At 40.7% G+C, this 26,794-nt stretch overlaps 1 protein-coding gene across 1 annotated transcript; it reads right to left on the bottom strand.

Moving 5' to 3' along the window:
• Positions 1-746: 746 nt before the first annotated feature.
• Positions 747-26,794, bottom strand: ly75 (lymphocyte antigen 75). Its single transcript, XM_080885428.1, has 35 exons — positions 26,540-26,794; positions 24,803-25,174; positions 22,095-22,268; positions 21,443-21,604; positions 20,306-20,425; positions 19,569-19,709; positions 18,181-18,369; positions 17,746-17,906; positions 17,504-17,611; positions 16,997-17,085; positions 16,724-16,893; positions 15,099-15,298; positions 14,692-14,834; positions 12,816-12,894; positions 12,659-12,730; positions 12,271-12,394; positions 12,016-12,051; positions 11,411-11,580; positions 10,079-10,146; positions 9,914-9,990; positions 9,423-9,556; positions 8,984-9,092; positions 8,661-8,821; positions 7,391-7,520; positions 6,743-6,963; positions 6,498-6,660; positions 5,756-5,920; positions 5,552-5,674; positions 4,610-4,795; positions 4,277-4,500; positions 3,940-4,132; positions 3,541-3,702; positions 2,092-2,208; positions 1,828-2,007; positions 747-1,544 (listed from the first exon to the last, which is right to left on the bottom strand). The coding sequence occupies exons 1-35, from the start codon at positions 26,634-26,636 to the stop codon at positions 1,372-1,374; spliced, it is 5,193 nt and encodes a 1,730-aa protein (XP_080741554.1). The 5' UTR covers positions 26,637-26,794; the 3' UTR covers positions 747-1,371.

The raw sequence follows: 26,794 nt of genomic DNA, 5'->3' as shown, positions 1-26,794 counted from the left end.
AAAATAAAAGCCATTGAAAGCGGTGCATTTTATTGGAAGCATACCTGATTTGAGCTGATAAGTTTGAGCAGCAATGACATGAAAGTAAACAGAGCAAAAAAACCATTTGGTCTGCAGTTTGATATAAAGAGAGGTTAACAAGCCACACGGAAGCAGTTCTTCTGGCTTTTAACATTCAAAATGAGTCAGAGCATCTTTGGTTCATTCTCAGTAATAAACACATCACTTATTTACAGAGCATTTACAAGAAACAGCAGTGCAATCTCGATTGCAAACATAAAAAAAAAAAAAAACTCTTTCCAAAACTCACTGTGCTTGAATTTGGGAGCCGCTTCTCCACAAGGTATTAAAGTGCGTTCTTGGTCAGTAGTCAAGTATATAGTATAGTCAGAGCTATATTAAATATAATTAAATTAAATGAGTCTTAAGATAGGAGAGTATCCTTCAAAGCTTATCAGTAGGATTAAGATTTTTTTTTCAAATTCCTTTTTGCCCTTACACTAATAAAACCATTGTTAGACATGAATACATGTTTATAACAATCTTAAGTTTTGTTAAAATTAAACTAGATCATGTTTGACTGCGTTTTAAAGTTAAAAACAAAACACTAAAAAATGTTATTTTAAAGTGCAGTCAAACTAAAATACACATGTATTTTCTTAGGCCAGTGTTAATTTGTCAAACCAATCAGCTTTCAATACAGCTGAGTTGCAGTTGGCATAAAACAAACCCCCCCCCCCCCCAAAAAAAAAAAAAGATTCAAGATCCACAGCCTTTAGTTTCCCTGTTTTGCTTGAAGACAAAAGTACAGGGGACGTGGCAGTGTTATCTGAAATACAATCCATCTAGATACAAAAACGCTTGAAAGAAAACAGGTTGTTACTGTATTTTCAGATGACCCGTGCTTTTAAAAATCATATTCATATACTGACACCCCCTCCCCTCCCACACACACGTAAATCAAACAGTAGATTATTGGTTAAAAGCACTTTTGTGAATGTTTGAAGTCACTCATGCATCAGTGCAATTTTAGCTGTTAAGGCTGCAGGTTGCATATGTTTGTAAAGCATCTGAAAATCCCATTTTTATAATTGAAATAAAAAATTTAAAAAAGACCAAGAAGAATAAGCCCACCCATTAAAATTAAGTATACAGTGCTGCTCTTATTAAACACAATGTGAACCCAAATTAAGAAACTGATTGGGAGATATTCACAAATCTCAAACAATATTTACAACTTCACACGGAAAAAAATTGGCTTGAGAAAGATAAATAAATAATTTAAAAAAGAGGAGGGTGGAGATTACATTAAAAAAAATCACTTGTGGCAGACATATCAATACTTCCTGAGGCTGAAAACTTGAAGCAGGCTCAGTCTGCATCAATTATACTGGTGGTGTCCATATCGTCTAAGGTCCTCTCGTAGCGGACGGTAGAAGGGAAGTGGGCTCGTTTTTTCTTGTAGATGACAAAGCCGAGGGCTAAAATGAGAGCGATGAGCGCCACGATGAAGAAGCCCAGTGCCACCGGGGAGCCTGCAGACTCTGAGGAACAAACGTTAGCACATCATCAGCCCAAGTCCAAGAGGCAGCGTGTTAGACACAAACTAAGTTCAAAAAATGTTTCAACTAAAACCTCCTGTTATTACAGGTTTTTTAGTGTGAATTAATTTTACAGCAAAATAAAATGAAGAAAAAGTGAAAAAGTCGCCGTACTTTCTGTGTTTATCATGCAAATAACAGAGGAATGCTCTCATCCTTCAGTCAGCAGCAAAACAAATTCCCACAAAGTGTTAGGGTTTGTCTCGACACCTGTTGTGATACTCACTTGCTTTCGTTTTGCAAACAACACGACTGTAGCTACTCTCGCAGGGGACCAGATTCCAGTTTCCACCATTGCCTGCCACCATGACGGCACACTGGGACCCAGACTTCTTCCCGGTTCCGGCTGTAGATGACCAGTTAGAGAAATCCAGATGGGAGCCATCCTGCGAGGATACAGGCTTACCTAAGAGGACAAACAAAAATGAAAAAAAGAATGAATTAATGTCATATTACTGTCCAGCTTTTATTTTTAAATTGCGATTCTTACCTTGAGTATCAAGATCTATGCCGAGCCACACTTGATTGGTGATGAGAGGGTGCTCAGTGATGTAGTTGGCCAGAAAATCATTTTCGTCTTTGGTTTCGATGGTTAGTAGATGAGAATCTGTCAGTAAAGAGAAGCCGCAGTTCACACAAAAAATTCAAATTTTATTTTGTATAAAAATATCAGAGAAGATAGACATGAATATTCTACCAGACAGACCCCAGGAGGACAATTTTGATTAGACTTTTGTTTTTGTTGTTGCAGTATTGATCATTAATTTAAATGTAATGCTGCCAAGGCTCACCCTGAATGGGGCATACTTTGTGTTTTAAACAGCTGTTTGTGATGTGTGTACATGTGCTTTGTTATGATTCTATATTATGTATGAACTTATGTATATTTTATTATAATGCACCGTCAAAGGCAAGTCTAATATATATATATATATATATATATATATATATATATATATATATATATATATATATATATATGCATGCACTGGCAAAGATCTGGGATCCAACCCCCCCCCCCCCCCGCCTCAGGCAGGGTGCACGAAATAGGGGTATATGAAGACTCGCCTGCTCCCCTGTCTCGTAGAGCTGGGCGATAGAACGATAACGATATGTATCGCGATATAACTTTGACTCGATAGAGAAATTAAGCTATCGCGATAGACCTCGCCGCTCTTGTCCTCAAGAAAAAAAAAAAAAAAAAAAAAAAAGGTCAGCCAATCCAAATTAAGTAGCGCAGAGCCGAACCAATCACAGCCGCAGCATCACGTCGCGTGACTTGTTACGTACAGCACAAGTGCCAAGCCGCACGTGTGTTTGTTTGGGAAGCAGCCAGCGGGTAATGGAGGAAATGAGTGTGCCGACTAGAAAAATCAACCGAGCGTGACCGAAGAGAAAACAGATGATGGTTCCAACGCCGGAGAGATTGTCGAACGGAAGAGCCATAGAAGTTCCGTAGTGTGAAGGTATTTCGGCTATTTCAAGTCTGACAAAAAACAGAGTAGCGTGCACTGTAAATTGTGCCGAAAGCAAGTCTGGAAATACAATAAACTGGTGCATGCGTCACACTGTGCCACGTTATTGTTTCGGTGAAATGAATTTCTACAATACTGTTAATTCTACTCTCTGCAGTGTTTAAATGCTTACATATATGCTTACATATGGGCGTGTACCCCACTGCTTTATAAGTGTCCACAACATGTATTTTGGTCAGAAGACATATGTTGATGTTGTCTCTGGGCTGTTAATAAACTCAACGTTTGACTGCACTTTTTCTGGGGCCTCCGTGGTTTGTGACACTGCTCTACAATGATCGATTTCGCGACATCATCTACAGTTCCCCCCCAAAATCCTCAATGTCTAAAGCTTCTTTTCCACTAATACCTTCTCAGCTCAGCTCGACTTTTTGGGTTTCTTTACACAGAAAACAACAACTCACCCATCTCCCGGCAGAGAGCCTTGGCCTGTTCCATGCTGTAGAGTCTGTAGTTGTAGAAGCTCATGTCAAAGGCGTAACAGTGATCCTCGTGCTGAACCCACTTGGACTTACCATCGACCTGAGGGCAATGATTAGTTTCTGGGCCATCTTGTAGTTTGGCTCCTGATTACAAAAACGGAGAATAGAGGATAGACAATGGTTAATGACTAACCAAAATGAACTAAATCACAGGTAGATATCCTGCTTTTACAATGTACAGTTTCACCCAAAGCCAAAAAAGATTCAAAGCTGAGTGTTTTCACTACTGTAAACCATTCAGTACTGTTGGATTATAGACAAGCTCTGTTTCATACTTAACCAAAGAAGTACCATTTTTTTCTATGAAAGTTAGTGTCTCACTTTGGCTAGAAGAGGTAATATTGGTGGTGTAACAGATGGCGCCATCGATCATAGCATTGCAGCTGGTCCTTTTCCAGTCTCCAGCAGGGTTTATATAAACACAGTTGGTTTTCGGTGTGTCTTGGGAGTCAGAGATGGTGGGATGGTAGTCAAATTTTGTTCCATCAGACCATTCATAGGCTGAGCCACTGACCTGCACACAGAAACAAAGCATTGTGGATGTCAGGATGTTATTAAGAGGTAAAAACAAATGGGTGAAGTGCAAACGAGATGAGTTTGGATCTACTATGATGAAGTGAATATTTTTGCTCAGTTTCTGGCTGCCAAAAGTTCTTACAGCATAGTTTGACAGGCCAATCCAGAGTGGGAAGCCATCCATCTTGGAAATGAGCCTCAGGTGTGCGTTGTGCTCCACGTCATGGATGCTTGCCAGGTGGCCTCCAAGCTTATCACATTCGACTACAGCCTGAGACCAATTCAACTTTTGGGTAACAACCCTGTATGTTAAGTTACCATACTGCTGAAAATCCTTGGCTGACTGGTTGTATTCTTTCTTGGGTTCTTAGGGGAGAAGGATTAAACACATAAAGTGTTATTTTTAGCATCATGAATTTTTAGTCATGAGAACAGAAACAGGCAAATACTATTAAAATGTAGATGTTTACTATACCATAATCCAGCTTGCAGCTCACAATTGTCCTCTGCTTGAACACGGGGTGTAGCTCTTTCTTTGTGACGAGAATCCATGTGCCATCAGTCGTGAGACCGGCTAAGAATGGGTTTTCTAAATTAGGTCGGCCTTTCGCCCAGTTGGAATATTGCACATTTGTGCCATCATACCACCTTGTCTGGTTATCTATGGCAAAAGATAATCACTATTAGCTCTGGCACATACACAAACACAATAGGACCTACTGTCAGTGTCTGTATAGTATGTAAAACACGGGGCAAGGTAACATTAGCCTGCTGCTATCACAGGATCGGATTTTTACAATTGTTACTGATTGATAAAGAATGGTGATGTAACTGCAAAATGACCTAGAGACTCAGTAACCTTGCCGTTATATTGGAATTTAACCACAATACAACCGCTGATTCTGGTGCCCTATTGTAAAGAGTCACATTGTAAATAAATCGCTCTCACTGGGGCGGACTGACTCGGATTGATTGCAGCATGTTGCTAATCTATTTGTGTGTATAAATTAGATGGCAGTTATTAAAAACCTTCACCAATATGTCTGAGAAAGAATCCAGTCGGACCAAGTTGGGCCACGATTATTTGGACACATTGCTTCTTCCTGGGCGACCTGCATAATCAACTTGCGATCAAAAATGATCTCTCAGAGAGAGTGTGGCAAGCTCAATGTGTGGGCAACCAGCTCATTGCTGCATCTGCTTGTAATCAGTCACCAAATGCAAAAAACATTTCAATCCAATGATTGGGCCACCTCCAATTTTTTCTAGTCACAAAGATGTTCCTGTTTTTTTTCTTTGCCCTGGTGTGACTGACCCATTTGTCTTAGAGGAGAAAAAGAAGGGTCAATTCCCAAGAGCTTTGGTAACAAGACAACCAAAAATAAAACATCTACTAAACACAGGTACTCATACCCACCATTGTTATCCTTGAACAGTCCCAGCCATACAAACTGGACCAATGACTCAAAGGGCAGCAGCTGGCTCTTTATAAACTCATTCTCTTGTGTATTTCGGATAGTCAGGATGTCTGCATCTGCATCTGAAACATATACACACACCATCATTAGTAACTTTAGCCATGCTGAAGAATGCCGTGTGACTAATATTATCAAATTCTTACGAAGATTTTTGCAGGTATTCTCAATACGTCCTTGGTTATAAGACTCCCATCTGGAGCCAACCAGCTGAAATGAGTAGCAGTTATTCTTCCAGGGGATCCAGTTTGGACCATTTTTTTTATGGGGGCACTTCACTAAAACATCCTTATGTGTGGGGATTTTGTGCTCTGTAAAAAAACCAAAGACAAAAAACAAATGGCGTAACGATGCCTTACAAGAAAAATAGATAAAAGCTTTGATACCACGAGATTAAAAAGCAAAGGATGATAAAGGATAATTATCGTTTCTAGAGAAATTAGGAAGAAACTGCTTTGCAGCCAAAGAAATCAGGAACAAATTATTTTTATATTAATGTCTAGAAGCTACACTATATCGCTCAAGTGTTCGCTCATCTGCCTTCACATGCATATGAATTTGAGTGACATCCCATCCTTAATCCATAGTGTTTAATATACTGTCAGCCCACACTTTGCAGCTATAACAGCTTCAGGTCTTGTGGGCTTTCCAGAACATTTTATGGGAATTTGTGACCATTATTTCCTGAGTGCATTTGTGAGTTCGGATACTGATGTTGTACAACAAGGCCTGGCTCACAGTCTCCACTCTAATTCATCCCAAAGGTGTCCTGTCACATTTAAGTTGGGATTCTGTGCATTTCAGTCAAGTTCTTCCACACCAAACTCGCTAATCTATGTTTTTTTGGACCTTGCACTGATGTGCAGCCATTACTATATCCTCACTTACTGCTTGGTTTGTGGCAGACAGCGCCTCCTAGACTGTCCAGACACTCAGTGGCTTTCCAGAAGCCATCGGTGTCCAGGTAAACGCATTGGCCACTAGTGACATCAGAAGACCAGCGACTGAACACAGTGTGACTTTGGTCAGTCCAGTGGTAGTGGTTCCCGTCCTGAGTGCAAAAGAGACGGGAAATCATTTTAAGGACTGTACAAGTGATGAGTTCAAACAGAAATCCCTTTTGGTCCACTTACATCTTCGCTAAAGAGTCCAATCCACATGGGTGTTTTTGCACGGCTCACGTGCACGTTGAGGACGGATTGCATGTAGGTATCAGCCACGCTTGCCAGGTCCATGTCGTTTTTTTTGCACTCCTCTAAAGCCTCAAACCAGGTGAGATTTTTGACGAGCAGCAGCACGGTGTGGTTATTGACAATGAAAGGCTTCATGGGGACCTGTGGCTCCTCTAGCTTATCTGAAATGAGAAATAATACATGTCTTTTATCATCTCATGACAGGGCTGCAAGAGACCTGATTCTCTGTGCCTTTGTGACACAGAAATGTATCTGCTTTGCACTTTGTCTTTTAATGGAGAGATTGCTGTAGAGATACGAGAGGAAATTATAGGCGAGAGCGATGGGAAACGACATGCAAGGAAGGTCCACGCTTTTTTTTTTTTTTTTTTTTTTTTGGCTCCATGGATGTCTCAGTTAATAACATTAACCCCTACACTACTATTCTAAAAAGAGCCCTACTGCAGTTTTTGCTGCTCATTTATCAGGATTTATCACATCAGGTACATCAAAGTTCACGAGTTAAGCACTCATAAAATTAAATCTCAGGATAAACATGCATGTTTTGGATGAGATTTGGATAATAAAGTGACAGGAGTAGAGATTCACCTGCATAGTGTTGGCAAACAGCCACATTTAGCATCTTTGTGCAGCTGGTGTAGTCCCAGGTACCCAGCATGTCAGACTTGCCGTTATGGAGCATGAACACGCACAAATCCAAACTCTCCAGATCCCATGGCTATCAAGAGACACAAAGCAAATAATTCATCTGAAGTTTGCATTAAAATAATTACCGTAATTGTCGGGCTATAAGTCGCTACTTTTTGCACAAGCTTTGAACCCTGCGGCTTTTAGTCAGCTGCGGCTTTTCTATGGATTGTCCAGGATTTTTGTGATATCGTAAGATGATTTGTTTTGTTTGTTCCGCTGTTGTACGGCACTACGTTGCCTGGTGGAAGGGCATGTGATCAGACACACAGTATCGGGGTTCAAGAGTGGTATGTTGGTCACATGTCCGTCCGCCAGGCAACGTAGTGCCGTACGAAGTAGTGCGAAAAACAAACTTCAAAGTAGCGCTACGCGTTCAGCGGGAGGCGTGGATGACGAGCGGCGATAAACTTGCGAAAAGCAAGTTATACCCAACTCCACCCGTGGATTCTGACAGCGTGGAAAAGTGTGAAAACATCCACGATCACCAACGGATTTCGAAGGGCTGGACTGCTGCATGATGGAGAGGAGGACTCTGACACTGACAATGAGGATTTCTTTGGTTTTGAAAGTGACAACGAAGGAGGGAAGCTGAGAGTGGATGACGAAGCCATCCTGAGCCTGTTTGTATCCGACACTGGAGAAGAGGACTTTGGTGGTTTTAGTGCGCAGGAAGAAGAGAAAGATGGTGGTGAATGACTGACTTTTCTTCTTGTTAAAGCTGTGTCACTGCACCTGAGCCTAAAAGGTAGTCCGAATCTATTTTTCTGGTGTGCTGTAGGTTATTGTTATGTACCACATTTGTTACTCATTTGCAAATATGTACCCATAACTTGTTTTTCAAAATATTAATAAAAGGGGTGTGTCTCCAAACAGCCATCTCTTTCCTGACAATTCCCTTTGTGCATATTCTCTTACATATGATAAGTCAACATTGAAACACCTGCGGCTTTTAGTCAGGTGCGGCTAATGTATGTACAAAACAGGATTTTCCCCCGATTTTAGCTTGTGCGGCTAATATTCGGGCGCGCTTTGTAGTCCGGAAAATAAGGTAGTTGGAGATTTGGGTGTATTACGATAATGCAGTCATGGTTCATAACTGTACAAATACAGGCGTCTGTCAAATATGTGGCGCGCCTAAAAGAGATATCAGCTGAAGCAATTTACTTACATGAAAAGCCACGACCTTGTGCATGCCCAGAAGCAGAGGGTTAAAATTTATGTAGTTCACTGTAGAACTGTCAATCCATGAAGCTTCACTGTTCTGGATTTTCATACCAATCCATGTTTTGTCCATGTCTTTTGTGTCCATCAGGAGGGTGTTGATGAAATCTGAAACACACATTTGTTACACATATGAATTGTATAATATTTTGCACCGAGGAGTTTCACATTTACACTCTTGGGGACTTCTGTCACGCTTTTCATAAACTACAAAACTTTGTCAAACAAATATATTTCAGCTCGTCATGAGAAGCATGTTAACGTTCTCACCTTGCTCAATCTGATCGGAGATGGTGACCAAGGTTCCCTTTACTGTCTGGCATTCCTCGTTGGCACCCTTGAAGTTAAAAGGTTTTGAATTCTTCATCAGCGTGTAGCACTGCAAAAAGACACCAGCATCATAATCACTACAGCAGAAAATGCCATTAGTGCAACTCAGGCACGGGGTTACTAATCTATAAATAAAATACGCGACTGATGGCAAAAAAGCCACATTATCAGAAATAATTTTACAACCAATGTTCTATCACTCAAGCATTAAACGAAGCATTAACATTGAAACATATAATTAAAATCCTCTCTATGAAACTGCAGTAGTAAATTTGATTTGACTTTCTTCTATCAACTATCATTGCTTCCTGATTTTTAATCACTTAGGACTTGTAAAAAATGACAAGAATGTAATATGTATGTAATAAATGTGTCAGACTTTATTTCTGAAGGGGATAGATTCCTTCCCACAGGGCAGTCCTCCAGGCTGAGGCTCCAGGGGTTTTTTCTCCACTAATGTCATGTTCACTCTTTCACACACAAACGGTAACCTCCGTGAGCACTGATCAGAGTCTGCAAGTTTAAATAGGACAGTAAATGTGTGTATAAGTGTTAGAAGTAGTGACTGTAAGGGTACCCCACAGCTCTGTGTAAGGAGAGAATAAGCAAGAAGTCACTCGTGCACTATGTAATTTGGCTGAAACGGGTTTTCACTGTTTTTAATTGGGAAAAAAAAAAAGTCAATGATTTCATTGCACTAAAAGCAAAGTGATTTTTTTTTTAACACAATAGTTATTTAACTTTTAGCAGGTAAATATTTGATATGACTGCTCTTTGCTCCTCAGCACAATATGAGCGTAGAGGTTCTCACAACAAATTTAAAACCTTAATCATTCTCAGCCTTACACAAACTCTCTGGTGTTTACTCACCGGGAAAGACACTTTCAGGAGTGATGTAGGTGCAGTTACCCAGGGGAAATAAATGGTTATGGAAAATAGAGTTGTACCTAAATCAAACAGAATTTCAATGAAGCTCAGTATCACATTTTACCACATCTATACAAGTTCAAAAAGGTGTGTGTGAGACTGGCTTACGTCATAGGGAATATGCGTCCAGGCTGGCTCATATCAATCCACCAGCTTTGCTTGTTGGAATCCGATATCTGTTTAAAACATGCAGGTTTAAGTGTCACACAATTGAAATTGGTGGTATCAACGTCTGAGGTGACTTATATTCCTTACTGTGTTTAGTAAGTATGTATCTAAGAAGTATGATGTTGACACATATCTTTTATTAGAAGCAAGTATCACAGTTGTTACAGGTTAATAGGACTTATGCCCCCTTTTTCTCTAAATAAATAAAAAAAGTGTTGAAACTGCTGTTTAATTGTGAGTAGCTAACCGTATATTGTGCTCCATAAATGAGTCATTTTCTTTTTTGCCGTTTTAGCGCTGGAAGATTTGTCATTCATATTGTTATCCATTTACAGCTTTTCACAACCTGAATATAGTGGGAAGAATTCCTCTTGTGATCAGACTTCTTCATTGTTAGCTGCCCATTTATTATTAGTTAGATTTTTATAAATGATGATTATGAAAAATCTTAACAAAGCAAGAAACAAAAACAGAGGTTTCAAGGTTGTATTTCAGCAAATGTGATCCTTCTTTAGTTCTCTGCATAGACAATTTATGTGCAGGTGAAGCCTACTCAAGCTTGACTGGATGAAATAACTAGAATCAGGAAACTTCCAGCACTAATTTTTTCCCTGCCTGACAAAACTTGCTGATTCATACCGATATCTGCTTAAAATGAAGAAGAACTAAGTACCACCTTACTGTCTCTATAGCATTTAAGAGTGTAAGTAGCAACCAGGTGCTGGCAGAACATGGAAATACAGTTTAAGACTGCAAAGCTGCATCTGAACAAACCACAAGACATCTGGGGGAAATGACCTTTGGAGAGAAGAGCCAGAATTCACATCTGGTCAAAAACAACCACAGCACCATAAACACACCAACTGTCAAGCACGGTGGTGGAGGGCTGAATTACTTGGGCCCCTTTCTGTCAGTGAGTTGACCATGAACTCTTCTGTATACCAAAGTATTCTAGAGTTAAATGTGACTCCGCGTCTCTAACAGCCTTGTTCAGTTGGCCCAAAACGGGTCAAACAATTGGACAATGCTTCAAAGCAGAGCAGCAAATCCACAACAGAAAAGAATCAAAGTGTTGCAACGGCCCAGTCAAAGTCAGGACCTCATCCTCAACATCAATGTTAATGCGGGACCTCAAGGAGCAAAAGGAAATGAGAATGCTGCTCTTGTTATGCTTGTCTCAAATAAACAGTCCAATATTTCAAAATAAAATCAAAACTTCAATCAAACATTTCTGATGATGTTGTTTGCCACTTGTAATAGTGTGCCACTTACTGTATATATTGCATTTTGGATTTTAATAGCAGCATCGGTGCTAGTTGGAGCCGCCAGTGTGCCGTTCTCTGAATCGCAAAAGAGCCTCGCCTCCTGAAAACTGAGCGGTGGCTTATTAACAAACCAAAACTCTGCTCCATCCACAAAGATGGACGAGTCATGATGCCCATCTGAAAAACAACACAAACAACTCTAACGTTACAACACAAAAGAAGAAAAAGTTGAATAAAAAAAAAAAGTCAGACTAATGATAAATGGCCTGCATTTATATAGCGCTTTACTCAGTCCCTAAGGACCCCAAAGCGCTTTACACTACATTCAGTCATTCACCCACTGGTGACGGCAAGCTACGTTGTAGCCACAGCTGCCCTGGGGCGCACTGACAGAGGCGAGGCTGCCGGACACTGGCGCCACCGGGCCCTCTGACCTCCACCAGTAGGCAAATACGGGGTTAGTATCTTGCCCAAGGATATTTGGGATGCAGCCAGGAGGCAGCCTGGGATCGAACCACCGACCTTCTGGTTTGTGGCTGACCTGCTCTGCCACCTGAGCTACAGCCAATGATAGACGCAATCACACTGAACAAATGATGATGAGGGCATTACCGGGATTGTACCACTCTGGCGTTTTCGGTGTCACTCCTGTTGAGACATCAAACAAAGAATTCAAGTAGATTTAGTCCATCAGGTTTTTAAATTATACGGAGACATCACTGCTGTACAAATGACTCTTTCACTTTGTGGACCTTCAAATTCCTGTTAATTAGCTTAATGAGTGTTTTGAGCTCTTCCCAAACCAGTACCAGCCTTTATTTGGTGCACACACAGACTATACGTCATTGGTCACAGATATAAGCTCACCTCGGGGTATTTGGCAGACCCATTCCAGCTGCGCGTCACAATGAAAGGGTCTGGGGTAGAAAGGTATGGGAGGCAAGTCGTGCAGCAGATAGTAAAACACGTGTTTCAAGCTGTTCGTCATTGTCTGAGGACACAGATGGGTTTTGCACAAACATCACCAATAATGAACAAAAATCGGCAACACAATTCTGACATCACAGATCATGTTCACTGTCTGTTTGAGAAGAAAAAAAAACATGCAGGAGCTGTTTGTGTCTGACAACATGAAACAACTTTTAATGCTGAGCTTTTGTAAGAGAAAGGATAGAGACTACAGATTCTGAAAAGCACACGACTGTGTAAGCCAAATGTTTCCATCTTTATTAAAAGTCTCAGTTTAGCGACCCACCTTGAATGCAGTGCAGTCCCGATCGTACGCATCGTCCTCGTAGAAATTTCTGTATGAAATATCTAGAGATACCTATTAAAGACACAAACATGATATGAAACACTCCACCAGATTTTACAAAAATTGGGGTACGTGTGTTTAGAGCTGGGATGCTCACGGGCCGGCCGTCACTCCACTGCCACGAGCGATCTGCGGGGTTTCTCCTGTTCAGGCCGATCCAGAAGTACCGATTATTACTGCAAGAAGAGGAGGACACTGTGTTACTCAACCAGCCTTCTTTCAAGTAGGAAGATAATAATTAGAATTAAACATTAAGACAGTTTGATGTTTCACGTAAGCTTTTATTTCTCCCCCCTCGCTGACTCAACTGCAACGTGCGAAATGTGAGACCGGAGATGGTATGTGTTTATTTCAATGCTCGAGCCGAGTGCGCTCAATGTTTATGTGAGCAAAGAGACAAGTTTGAACTCTTAGGTATGCTCCCACGAAGACGAAGCAGCATGTTTACAAGTCGTCTCCTCGTTAAAGCGACTAGATGTGCCGGTCTGATAAAGAAAAGGCTGCCGGTACACACCCCACCACCTCCCGTACACACTCTTTGTTTGAAGTGTGTATAAAGGTTAAAGCCATAACGAATATTGATTTGTTCATACAGGAAAGTTCCAAAGACTCCTGCCAACAATCACACTATCAGACATGAGTTTGACACATTGTACATGTTAGAAAAACAGAAAACTATAGAAGGACAGATTCTTCAGCATGACCAAGCCATTAACAATATAACTGTTATAAATGCTACACCACTTTAGCATTAGTGTTTCTATTAATAGAACTTGAGCTACTACGGTTCGAGCCGTTTTCGTTGTTGTGTCGTTGGGCAAGACACTTCACCCGTTGCCTACTGGTGGTGGTCAGTGGGCCAGGTGGCGCCAGTGTCCGGCAGCCTCGCCTCTGTCAGTGCGCCCCAGGGTGGCTGTGGCTACAATGTAGCTTTCCATCACCAGTGTGTGAATGGGTGGATGACTGGTTGTGTAAAGGGGTCCTTACGGACTAGAAAAGCGCTATACAAATACAGGCCATTTACCATATGGTTAACTAGCCAGTTAATTCAAATTTATATAGCGCTAATATAGGCTCACACATTTTATAATGTAGGTAGGGTAAAGACCCTACAGTGTTTGGGCAAAACCCCAGCAATGTGAATGCTGAAGTCTCTGCCTTCCATTCTACCGTTAACTCAAGGAGCCGCAAGGGAGCCAGCAGTCTGAGAACTAAGTGCTCTATTGGGATAATCCAGTATTATGAGCTCTTTAGGAAAAGATGGGGCCTGATTATACAGATTTGCCTTTTTCCTGCAACTGGTCATACATTTTCTATGAATACAGAACAGAACTGCTTTTGAGAAGAGCCACGCTGACAGCTGTCTCTTTAATAATGACTTTACACTTGGAAATTTTCACTAACTAAGATGAGATTTACAGACAATCCGCTATTACTGGTGAGCCAGCTCTCACCGGGCTTTATCCTGCTGGTTTCAGCAGCCAGTTTTATTTATAGAGCACCAATTCACAAAAACAGTCAGCTGAAATCCTACAAAAGATCCTACAATAACACAGAGAAAATGGCAAGAATTACCGGTAGATGACAGTCTATGAGCAAGCACTTGGTGACAATGGGAAGAAACAACTCCCTTTTAACAGGAAGAAACCTCTGCTGTCAATCAGCAATCTTAACAGACACAACCCCAGAGATATCCAGAGCGAGGAATGATGCTCATTTTTCACAATTTTGAAACCTCATTTGCTCTTTTTTTTTTTAATAATTCAATTTGGGCAATTTTTTTTCTTTAATGTGACAAAAACAAATACATTTCTTTCTGCTGGTATACAAACAATAGTTTAGATAGTATTGTGTTCCTGTGCTTGACTTGTGACTTCCATAAATGATGTGACACTTCTTGTGACAGTGATGCATGACAGTAGTCCTTTGTTACTTATAACAGGAAACACAACTTGTGTTGATTGTGTGCCTACCTGATAGTCTCTCTCATAATGAAGTGTAGGGCTCTCATTTCATCCAAGTTTGTGAAACTGGGAAGATTGGCTCCTAGAGCCTGACAGAACCTCATGGCCTCCTCCCAGGAGCGCTTCCTGCTCAACCTTTCTTCATGAAACACCTGCCAAGGTGAAAGAAGAATTTAAGACAGCTTAGATGGTGTAGATTGTGAAAAAACTCAGTTTAGCTATAACCAAACTACATATTACTTCCTTTCAGGAGAAATGATCTTGAAGCCTTGTAAAAAGACTTCAAAATGTAAAATCAGTGCAGTGCTTTTGCCACTCCTACTTACAACCATTTTCACTTTTGCTAAAAACCAAAACCAAAACAAAAGAGCCATCTCTTATTGGTGCTGTTTAAAGAGACACACACATACACACACCTTGTAGCAGTATTTGATGTTTGGCCTGGACACCCAGCCATTAGGACACGATGCATTAAGGTTTGGTTCTGGTTCTGGGGCAGGAGGTGTAATGAGGTCTTTTCTACAGATGGTGCCGGCCCTGAAGAGAGTGCAGTTCTTCACCTCCCACTTACCCAAAGGCTTTGCAGTGGAAATTGCAACACACCCTCCTTGCCGATCTATAAAGAAAATGAAGCAAAATGAAATTCAATCTTTAAAAGTGACATTTATTACGTAGATTGTGTCTGTTACGATAACCAGTTCATTGATGTTATGACATATTGTGGTGGAGCAGTCGATTAAGTTACTTGGGTCTTCATTTGTTAAACATCTATTATAACATATATGATTATATATAACATATATTCTCACACAAACATATAAGATACTGATAGAAGTAAAAGAAAGTTCAGCTCTGCATCTTTTGGTGTAACCAATACCACCCAATAGGGATTTATATCATTTATCTTTACAGTCACCAAAATCAAGCCAGAAGCCACAAGACCCCTGGAACAATCTGCTGTGTACAGACAAGTCCAAAGTAAAGATATCTGTCTATGATCCAAAGCACCATGTTTGGTGAAAACCAAACATAGCACATCAACAGAATGCCAACTGTGGCAAGCACGGTGGTGGAGGGGTCATGACTTGGGCTTGTTTTGCAGTCACAGGACCTGAGTAGCTAGCAATCATTGAGTCAATCGTGAACGCCTCTGCATATCAAAGTATCTAGAGTCAAATATGAGGACATCTGTCCAACAGCTAAAGCTTGTCCCAAAATAATATAATGCAGCAGGACAACAATCCAAAGCACAGAGGCAAATCTGCAACGAAATGACTGAAAAAGAAATGACTCAAGATGTTGCAATGCCCTGGTAAAATCCACACCTCAACCTGATTGAAATGCTGGGTGGGACCTTCAGACTGCTGTGTATAAACAAATGCCTGAAGCGACGCTGTCAAGAAGAATGGGCCAAAATTCCTCCTCACCAACATGGCAGACTGGTAAAGTCAAATAATAATTACTTCAAAGTGACTGCTGCTAAAAGTGGTTTGATTTTTATACCACTTCTGCATCTTGGCTTTGTTTTTGCTAAATAAATAATGGAAAAATGTAAACATCTTGGCTTGTATTTACCTCTTTTTTACCTCTTTTTAAGGAATGCTAAGAACTAGATCATTTTTTATTATGTTGACTGCATGTTAGCGAGTATTCTGAGGTGCACAGACATTTCTCTGAATAGCGTATACGGAACATATAAAAAGGGGGATGGCCATATTTACACTAGGTATGGATTTTGATTATAAAGGCCAGATTCATCAAACTTTAGGCTCACACGTCATAGCCTTCTCATTTCATGGCAGGCTCTTTGTTAATGACCAAGCTATAGGGGTATAATATATGAGTGTGTCTGGTAAATTTCACATTTCTAAAAACCTAAATGGTCGAGAAAAAAAATAAAAAAATCAGTAAATCTGAGCCTCCACAGTATAAAGAAACTACTATTAGAGGTTCACAATTAAATACAATGTGTTGTAACACTATAGTCTGCTATAACATTTTATATACAGATACTTTAGCCATTAGCCCCAAGTCTTTGTACCTGGTTCAAACACGCCCCAGTTGGTGTATGTTGCCACATCCGTCGACCCCTCTGCCCTCACCCACTTGTACTCTCTGGTGCTGTTGATGTCCTGCAACCCTATCCAAAAATACTGAGTTTCCTTGCCTGCCGTCTCTTGCAGCAGACTATTAATAAAGGCCTGCTCAAACCTGGAAAGAACAGTCAAATGTGAGTGAGTTTCTTTAACTGCAAAACCACAGAAATGTAATATAGGTCATCTTTTGGACTGATAACAAAAACCCTTTTGATTACCTGTTTCTTATGGTGACGTAGCAACGGTCCTTGAAGGACACTTGCGTCATGTTCACTTTATAACAGGAGTTTCCATGTCTCTTCCAACCCTGGTCAGTTAAAAACAGTCATATTTTGCAAGCTAGAACTACGTCTCTTTCACGATTCAAGTTATGACATGCATGCTGTTTTTTGCAACAGGATTTCTTGTCAACAGTCGCATGAGTGTTTTCCCCCCCCACCATCAAGGATTACAGTTTTGTTTTCAGTTTACAAATCTATTTGCTTCTATCCGCAACAGCTGCCAATAGAGCTCGACATCTGCTTCTCAACTCCTTTATGACTCCATAGTGCCATAAAAATCATCTGACCCTTACAGTAAGCTCTCGTTATAACACCACCAAACATATGCATGGGTTCTACATCCTTCTAACATATGAAATTTAATTGCTGGTGTGGAGGCGTAGAAGTATCTCACCACACATTTAGTAGGAAATGTAAAATACTGCTGTTTGCGAGAATACTCACATCTTTCGAGCTACATCCGACCTGTGCTGCTGATTCATTGACCTCTCCTTTCCTCTGGCACATGAAGGCCAGCATCTGTGTGCAATCCTCAATCCGCCAACTATGAAACTGTGGAAAAACAGACAGCGTGCGTTTCTGTAAGACCTCAAACAGGACAAATGTAATGCTCTTGGCAGTACATACACAAATGTGCACACAAGGCTTGAGTACAGTGGATGTGTGTTACACCAACACACACAGACCTCTCCAGTGTACGAGACACAGCTGGTATCCGAAGTGGGCTGGACCGGTTGTGATGGAGCCCAGTAAGTGAAGGTGATGGGTGCTCCGTCCGTCCAGTTGAAAACGGTGGGGTTTGTGCCAACACCAACCAGACCGATCCACACATCTAAAGTCTTGCCATCTGATGAGCAGTAACACACACAAACATTTTCAATTTCAGGCTTTCTTTAAATTTGACTCGAACAGTGAAAGCATAGGCCTGGAAATCATTCTCATCAAAAATAAGGCAGTAGGGTGTAAATCACGATACTTCAGTACTAACTGTATGGCTCTATTATAAAATAAAAAAATGCATGTTGTACATAAATAGAGAAAATGAGAACATGTTAGGAAGACTCATTAATATATGAATTATAAAATTATTTATAACACAAGAGAAACTTGGACAGTTTTACCTCCGTGGAAATTAGTGCTGATCATCTCTTTGCTGTCAATAGTGTGGAAACTGGCTAACACTCCATTCTCAGCTTTACACTGTTCCTGGGCAGCGTTGAAGTTCTTTGGCTGCTCCATCAACTTGTAACAAAGTCCGTTCCACGGCACCCAGTCATCCTTACACAACGTTTCTTTATAGACAAAAGAATCTGTAGAGAGAAGTCAAGTCACACAGAGGCCTTGAGGGGATTTGGGCGTTTTAGATCAAGGCTATTTAACTTAGAGGGCTTCATATTTTGTACAACATCCACAGTGCTGTATTATCCTTAAACCATTACTTTGAAAGAAAAAAAGGAAAATATTTTGTGAGAAAAAAGTGACAGAAGAGGCTCAACCTTATTATATTATTGTATTATGTTAAGGAAGAATGTATATTCCCCAATCTGTTGGTGAATGGATGCTTGAGGTTGCTGCCAGCTGCTTAGTGAAATGCACTAAAAATGTTATGATTGCTTTGGTTGCTAGCAGATTACTGTGTTCACCCATTATTTGCATAAAAGACACCAACGTGTCTGCAAACACTCGCTGACTACTGGCTGGGCAGATGGTCATAAAGCTTCTGGGCTGAAAATGTTTACGAAGAGGGTGCTGCACCAACAACAGATCGTGATTGCCTTAGTTGCCAACAGTTGGAAGATGCCAAGTTGTCTTCAGATGCTTGCCATTAACTCTACAACACTTCCCCACTGCAACCAGCACATTTCAAAAGGTTCAGCTTTGACTTTGAAGACAAATGTTGTCCATTTCCAGTTTGCATTATACTTTTCGATGTCTGAGAAGTATTTAAAAGACTGTTTGCAGTCTGATAAGACTTCCAGACAAACGATCAGCAACCGTGGCAATCTGCTAGCAGTCAAAGCAATCACGAAAAGATCTTTGGTGCAGCGCTGTATACCTGCTGCAACCCCTGGTCAGTTGGGAAATATACATCTTTCTTTTGTATGTGGTAGTTGCCAGATAGTTGCCCTCTGTTATTGAGACCTTAGCAAGCTGACAAACTAAACTAAGAATACTTGTTAGCATTGTTATTGTAAACCTATTAGCAGGCTAACATTAGAATTCATCTCAAAAGCATTACTGCGTATCAGCACAGCTTAGCAGGGCCATTAGGATTAGCACATTATTTTTACATTCATTTGACAGAACAGTGAAGATTTAGACAGGAAAGCGATGAAAGAAAGCGGGGGAAGAAACGCAACAAAGAGCCCCAAACCAAACCCAGACTGCCGCAACAAGCCCTGCGGTATATGTGGTGAACCAAATCGGCGCTCAAATCTTTTTCTTTCTTTTTTTTTTGTAAGTATGACTCAATAGAAGTGTAACTGCTGAGCGTCAGCAGCCAGCTCACCTGTTGTTGTTGTCTCACTGGCATTGACTCTCTTCTTGCAGACGTATGGCAGCCGCCTGTTACACGCCATCGTTTCATAGTTGTTCTTGGAGTTCAGGACTCCACAGTCTGACAGAATGATGATGGAGGTGGAGGGCATTCCTGTTACATATATAACCACACAAATATCAATAAAAATAAACAGTCACTGCGAGAAGGACAAGAGATGTGGGTATCATTCAAAGTTTAGCATATCAACTGTGCTTTACATAGAAGTTCAGAGTTCTCTGATCCAGCACAATCTTGCTGATGAGAGCAATCACAAAGAGTTTATATCAATGGAAAACTAAATGACTGCAATATACTTCATGCTACATTCATGCTTGCTCTCGTTAAGAAGAAATACACATTACAAAAGCTAGCAGGCATTACTCAGTACTGTAAATGGGTCATTCAACAACATTAGCAGTCCCAGTGTCACAGTGTGTGGCACAGTGGGTTTCTTCACAACACTAGTTTCATTGTTTCTCTGACCGACACCAACGCTCCCTTTCATAGACGAGCAGAAACACAGCGTTGATGCAAGATTTGGTGTGGTGAGAGGACCAGGTGTTTCTGGCAAGTGAAACTGTGTTATTCTGGTTTTGTGGAAACAAAGCCTACAAACGAGGCTGCAAAATGAGAACATGTGCAGCACAGTTCTCAGAGAGAATGAGTAGTAAGTAACAGGTGAAAAATACATTCATATTCACTGTTACCTTGTTCCCAGCGTAACATGGAGAGAGGAGAGCCATCTGACCACTGCCATCCTTGAGAAGTATCTAATTGGTGAAGGCCGATCCACATCCTCTCCGGCATTCTGCCAAGGCCGTCCAACACTGCACAATGCAACACCACAGCACACAGGACAAGTAAATGTAATGAAGGAAATTGTAAGTCTAATGCAGTTTCAATCATCAAGTTGGAACTTTGAGCCTCCACAGCTGTTTCATTTACTCTTTAGATGCAATCTCAATTCCAAAAAGATGGCCTGAAGATCACATGCATCCAGTTGCAGGCTGATGATAATAAAGTAAGATTTTGTGAGATTTGCAAACCATTAAATTCAGTTTCTTTAATGTACATTTTACACAGTGCTCCAACTCTTTTGGAAATGGGGTTGTATAGGCGAACATTTTACAGTTCACCCTTTTGTAATCATCCACTGAAAATCCCAAAGAATGACGATTAAGAAGCAAAGGACATAAATAAAACAAATTGAGGAAATGAAAAATATGTGGCTTCTATGACATCATACTTGGAAAATTCAGAAATAAAAAAGTAAGAACAAAAATCCCAGGACTTATTTAGACTGAAAGTTTGCAGTCGTTCACAGATTCTTTTCCTTTCTGTACATCTCTACTTGTCACACAAGGAACACTAAATAGGAGAAGCAGACTAATAAACTAATAAAAGACAAAGCGATAGAAGGAAGGAGAAAGAAACTTTAAATAAAGTCATTTAGAAATCACCACAGTACAGAAAATATTCACATTACGACAGGATTGTTTTAGAAGGATTAGTTCTGACTGACTAAAGGTAGGAAAAGTGTGTTTCTGTGTGTGTGTTTTTTATTTCCAGGTTGTGTGACTAATAGTTCAAGACCTTGAGAAGCACAGGCCTGCTCATACAGTGACGATCTGAATCATTTTTCTCATTACTTATTTATACTTCTTTTAAAATCAAAATCTCGAGCATTGCTCATGTCACCATTATTGCAATTTTTTGTTGTAAATGAGACATTTCTGTCACAAAGACAATCTGAATGTACTTATTTTTTTAAACCTTTGTGTTTTTTTAATTGTATTATGGAAGTAGCCGCAGTAATAGAAGTACTAGTAGTAAGTCAGTCTTACAGATTGTAGAATTGAGCTCATCGGGCCCAGAGAAACTAAGCAGATCTGCTCCCTGACTGCGACACGAATCCAGAGCTTCGTGCCAGGTCACCGCACCGTTGGTGACAAACTCATAGCATGAATCGCCGTCTGGACCAGTAAAAAGAGTCTGGCAGCCCTCCTCTGCAAAGTCAAAGACACAACAACAGTATCAGTATCAACAGTTTGTGTTTCATGTAGCTTCGGATATTCAATATTAACAAATAAAAGTGGATTTAAGCTTGGACACATTTATGTGCAACGAGAATGTTTAAGTCATTAATATCATGAACGTGAACTGTTATATTAATATAACAATATACAAAAAGATTATTAGGGTAACTTTTTTAAATAGGGTAAATATTTTGATGTTGATATAAGAATATATTCTTTATATATAACATGAGTCTAAAGTTATACCGCTACATGTGCTGCAGACAGTGCTAACTATTAATGGAGCTGACCCCGCCCTGTTGGTTAAACTGTGCAACGACATCATTTGGAAATGACCACACAAATTTTTTTTCTGCTTTAAATGCTCTCAAAAATAAATATGTTAGTGGCTTGGTGAATAAAGAAACAGTTAAAAAACATTAAACCATTAAAACTACAAGTAAATAAAAATACAACGTGCCAGGTTTCAGACAGCGTCCCATCGTCTTGTCTTGGTCATAGTCTGAGGAGGTGGCACACCAGGACATTCCAGGGAATTCTGCATCGGGGAGGCATCCATGATACCAGCTGTTATTGTACTTGAAGGGGAACTCACAGGGGCTGCCGGCAGAGTTCCCATCCATGGTATGGATGACTGCACCGAGAGAAGAAGTGAACAAAGTCAAAGATCTATTTCAAGCCTGTGGTAGTCGTTTCATTTCGACGACTCGTAAATCATCTCGCAGCAGCGACGGATGAGATGAAATTTGACGCCCTCCTGCAAACACCAAAGCACCTTCTTCGTACCGTAATACACACAATCAAACGTGAGCTTCCAATATAGACAGCTCATCCTACTCCTTAGATCAATTCCTGTATACTGATAAATAAATGAATGTGAAGAAGGGGAGGTTAGGCTTGTTTATAAGCCAACGTCTCCCTTCCTTCCTGCACCCCCAACAAGTCTGTGGAGAAACTGAAATCAAAGACGATGCAAAAATTGTGCTTTGTTTATTGCTTCAGTGACAGAAAGTGACAGAAAAGAAACAAAGTCCCAAGAAAGGAGTTTTGATTCAGTTAAATGCGAAAAGTAGCATGTAAGTGCATCTTCAGCTCAGTCTGCATCATCATTGTGATTGAATTTAATATTCATGCTCTCTGCACTCAAACTAATTTTCCTGTATTGCCACAAAAAGGATCTGAACACATAATACAGTTTTTCTCAAATGTTAAAACACAAAAGCCAATCCTGTAACCCAAATGACCAGTAGTCTAAACACATTTACTAAATGTAGCCACCATATTCCAGTACCATAAACACATGTCACATGAAGACACAATTCACAAAACACAACCCTCTGTACTCATAAATCTAAACACATTTTTCCTTGCTAAAACACATGTTGCAAAACAACTCTGCTCATATCCTCAAATGAAAGCCCATGTGATGCAAAATGCTTGCCACAGTCACCAATCTTTGAACACAGGGAACACACCTGGCGTCATTCACTACACACAATGACTCAAAATTGAAGACACTTGTTGCTAATGCTGTACCCACATGTAAAAGCAAGTTCAGAGTGCACAGTATGCTGAAGATTCCAAACAAACACAATGGATGAAGGCAGAGTCAGGGGAAGAGGAATTTGATGCAGAGGAGGGAGATAAGATAAGATAAGATAACCTTTATTAGTCCCACACGTGGGAAATTTGTTTTGAGAAGAGCTGGCCCTGGAAGAAGAGGAGCAGGCCAATGAGGAAGAGGAGTTCAAATGAGAGGAGGAAGAGGAGCGACCAACGAGGAAGAGGAGAAGGCCAACATGGGAGAGGAGAAGGTCCAGGAGGGAGAGCAAGACAACCTCGCACCATCATTACGGACGAGATGCGAGCAACAGCTCAGCGACATGATGCCGCACAGTGATTGTGGTGTGTGTGTGGTGTGAATAACGTAAATAAAAAAAACTTCACACCCTGATCATGTTTTCAAGATTACTGTTGTGTGCAATAGATTCTGTTTTTGCATTGAGTTGTGTTACAGTAGTGTACGTACATGCAGGATTTTCTATAGATTTATACTACTCATATGAAACTCACAAATCTAAATGCCTAATCCTCTGCAGAGATCTACGACGATCCGTTACTGTATAGCTTCTAAAATATGCATTGGCAGTTATGGAACAAAGAACCTTCTCACAAATTGAGCATTGTGTTTTCAATTGTTTTGCTGTAGTGTGTAATGCTGTGTATAGTGTTTACAGTTTTGACAGCTTCGAGCTGCTCTCTTGGTGTGGGAGTTTGAGTTTTGCAGTGGGAAGGTGTGGTTGTGTTTATGTAGCTTTAGAGAAGGGTGTTGTGTTTGGACATTGGGGGACCTGGTGGTAACGTTTGTGACATGTGTTTTAGCATTTGAGAAAAACTGTAATGGGCCATTTGAAGAAGAACTTCTCTCTAAATGTTACTGCAGACATGAAAAATGACAATAAACAAGATGCTCTTCTGTTTCAAATACGTGGATCAGACGTGGCAGTCGATCAGGTCTGGTTGGTATTGCATCATGTACTTCTAGAGCACCTCCTAAGCTTCAGTGTCCTTAATCAAGAGCTTAAACTGTTTTAATAACACACAGTTATTTAAAATGTTATGGCCAAACATTCGGTCACTACCTGAATATTTCTTTAACCTTGCAGTGTTCGGTGGAATGTGTATCAAAACAGGAATGAACGCAGAAAAGAAAGTAAAAGTCTGCGTTACGGAGCCTTTGCACCTTGCAGACATGCTGCAGACGATTGCACGACCACAACGACAAACAAAAGAAACGGAACAGGCAGACTCTACGTTTTCAGAGCAAGTTTAACACCTGGAATTTGACACCCTGTGTTGTTGCCCAGCGCAAAGAAGCAATAACTGAGAGGCCTGACAACAATTAAGCTGACAGGGCGTGTTTAAAAGGGAGCAGAATTTATATGGTCAGGTGACACAAGAGCCAGAGGTGTAATGTGTTACAAGCCTGGACTGTCTTCACATTTAGTTCAAGAAGTGAACACAACAGAAGCACAAGCTGACTTTAACTAATTTCTTGACAAATTAGTTCCTGAAGCACTATTCAGAAAAAAGAAAGAAAGAAAAGAAAACAGCCAGTCCATGTAAGCAATTCTGTCTCTTAGATAAGAGAAAGGAATCCACACTTACCGCGGTATGGCCTCTGGCAGATGTTGTCTTGGGATTCTCCTCTTACCCAAGTGTCATTAGTTTCCCGACTGAGCGCTACTTTGCCGTTGTTGACCGCCAGGCCCATCTGATAAACAGTGTAAACAACTCCATCCAAACAGCTCCACCATAGCAGGATGTTGGAGCCACAGTCGAACATAGTCAACATCTTGGAATTGACGTCCAGCGCCATGCAGAGCGATGTTCCCACATGGAAGAGCCGTTGACCTGAACCCCACTTCCACTGTTGGGACTTGCTGTTTGAGTTGCAGGTGGCGAGGCTCAGGTTTGCTGAACCCCATGCACTCAGGCATTTCCCTGTGCTCTGGTGCTGAATGGTGAAAGCATCCTCATCTGTGATGACAGGACAGAAAACACAAGTTTAAAGGGGACTTATTACGCTTAGCTTTGCACCAGACGGTGCTAGAGTAGCTTGGCATGAGCCACAGTTCAAAAATAATCATCATTTATCTTCCTCTGAGTTCATTCCACTTCTCAAGTAATCCATTTCAACGCCCCCTCAACTCCCTTTAAGGCAGCCTTGCTCTGATCGGCTGCCCCTCATCGCTACTGTGTTCCCACACTGTCACCAGTTCTCAGACATTATTAAAGTGAAGATGTTTGCAGCTCTTTATCCTCATTTTTGAACTTAATTCTAGAGTAGCTTTGCATGACTCAGCACAAAATAAAACCTGAAGCCTCTCTAAGCCAACTTTATTCTGATTGGCTGACACTTGTAAAAAAAAAGGTCCGGAAAGCACCTTTAACGAGTTGGATTCCATTCCTTGCATGGAAGTTAACTTACATGTTCACTGTGTCTCACTAAATTTTAACAGCTGTGACAAAAACTTTATTATTTATTCATTTATTTAATCGGGACGTCCCTCGAGATTAACATCTCTTTTTCAAAGGAGACCAAGCCTTTGAACCAGTCTGAAGCGTGACACTTTAGCTCACAGGTTTTAATTGCACACAGGCAGACCTCACCGTTTCAAACTTTGACCTTGTTTCCATGATTAATGTGGGCACGCACCACTTAGAGATCTGAGACTGACACATAAAAAAATGCTATTTAAAAAAATATATATATGCAGTGTAAATGCATACCAATACAGCTCTATTAGAGTGAAACTACTCGTTTAAATGAATACATAATAAATATATATACACAAATATCCCCGCACCGAGAATTATTCATTTGACTTCATAAAAGAGTTTCATATTTATGCTGAGAGAGGGGAACTATAAAAGAGGACAGTAGGCGGGGACAAGGTGATCTGGGTAAATGTTTACAGGCTGAAGCTAAAGAACAACTGAGCAGGAATACTATCAGAGTACAGTTTCGACTTGGTGTCACGGCAGTAATATGCCGATATTTTGGCTCTACGGAGCTGCTCGGGAGGGAGGGAAGGATGAGTTAGCGATTTCTTTGACCTGTCAGACATAACACTGGGGGGCAAGAAAACAACAAAAAACAAAACAAGCAAACAAAGTAAAAATAATAATAATAAACAAGCATTCATCTAGATAAGCAAACGCCGAGTTTGTATCTCAATCCAAAATCTTGTCAGTTAAAAGTGTTTCGCATCCTAAAAATTAGGTTCGCGCTTTTATGGGAGAAGTTTTTGCTCATTTGCGCCAAGTGAGGAATGAAGACGCGACTTTAATGAGAGTGTGGCAAGTGAACAGAAATGAAAGCAAAGTGTCGGATCTACTCACCTAAACCTGCAGCTGGTGAACCAGTTCCCCAGTGAACAGCTGCCTCCAACAATATCAACAAACAAAGACAAAGAGGCGCTCTGGATAGACTCGGCATGGTCACGACCGAGTCTTTCTGTTATAATCATAAAGCCTCCTCTGAGCGTGGCGCACTTAGTTTAGGCCGGTTGATAACTGAGCTCCAAAGCGAAAGTGATCGCCGACGCCACCCAGTTCTCCCAGTTGAAAGTCTTGTCATCCACTGAGTCCAAGTCA

Source organism: Rhamphochromis sp. 'chilingali', assembly GCF_963969265.1.
Source record: "Rhamphochromis sp. 'chilingali' genome assembly, chromosome: 6".
NCBI classification, from domain to species: domain Eukaryota; kingdom Metazoa; phylum Chordata; class Actinopteri; order Cichliformes; family Cichlidae; genus Rhamphochromis; species Rhamphochromis sp. 'chilingali'.
Note: the sequence above shows the minus strand (reverse complement) of the source record. Positions and strands in the feature narration are given on the sequence as shown.

What these genes read in the sequence shown, in the direction of transcription:
- ly75 (XM_080885428.1), bottom strand. Translation starts at nt 26,636, where the DNA reads ATGCCGAGTCTATCCAGAGCGCCTCTTTGTCTTTGTTTGTTGATATTG. An exon ending in CTGCCAGAGGCCATACCGCG is followed by an intron (nt 22,269 to 24,802) that starts GTAAGTGTGGAT and finishes CTCTCGGTGCAG; the next exon opens with TCATCCATACCATGGATGGG. An exon ending in CTCCGATCAGATTGAGCAAG is followed by an intron (nt 8,822 to 8,983) that starts GTGAGAACGTTA and finishes TGTGTGTTTCAG; the next exon opens with ATTTCATCAACACCCTCCTG.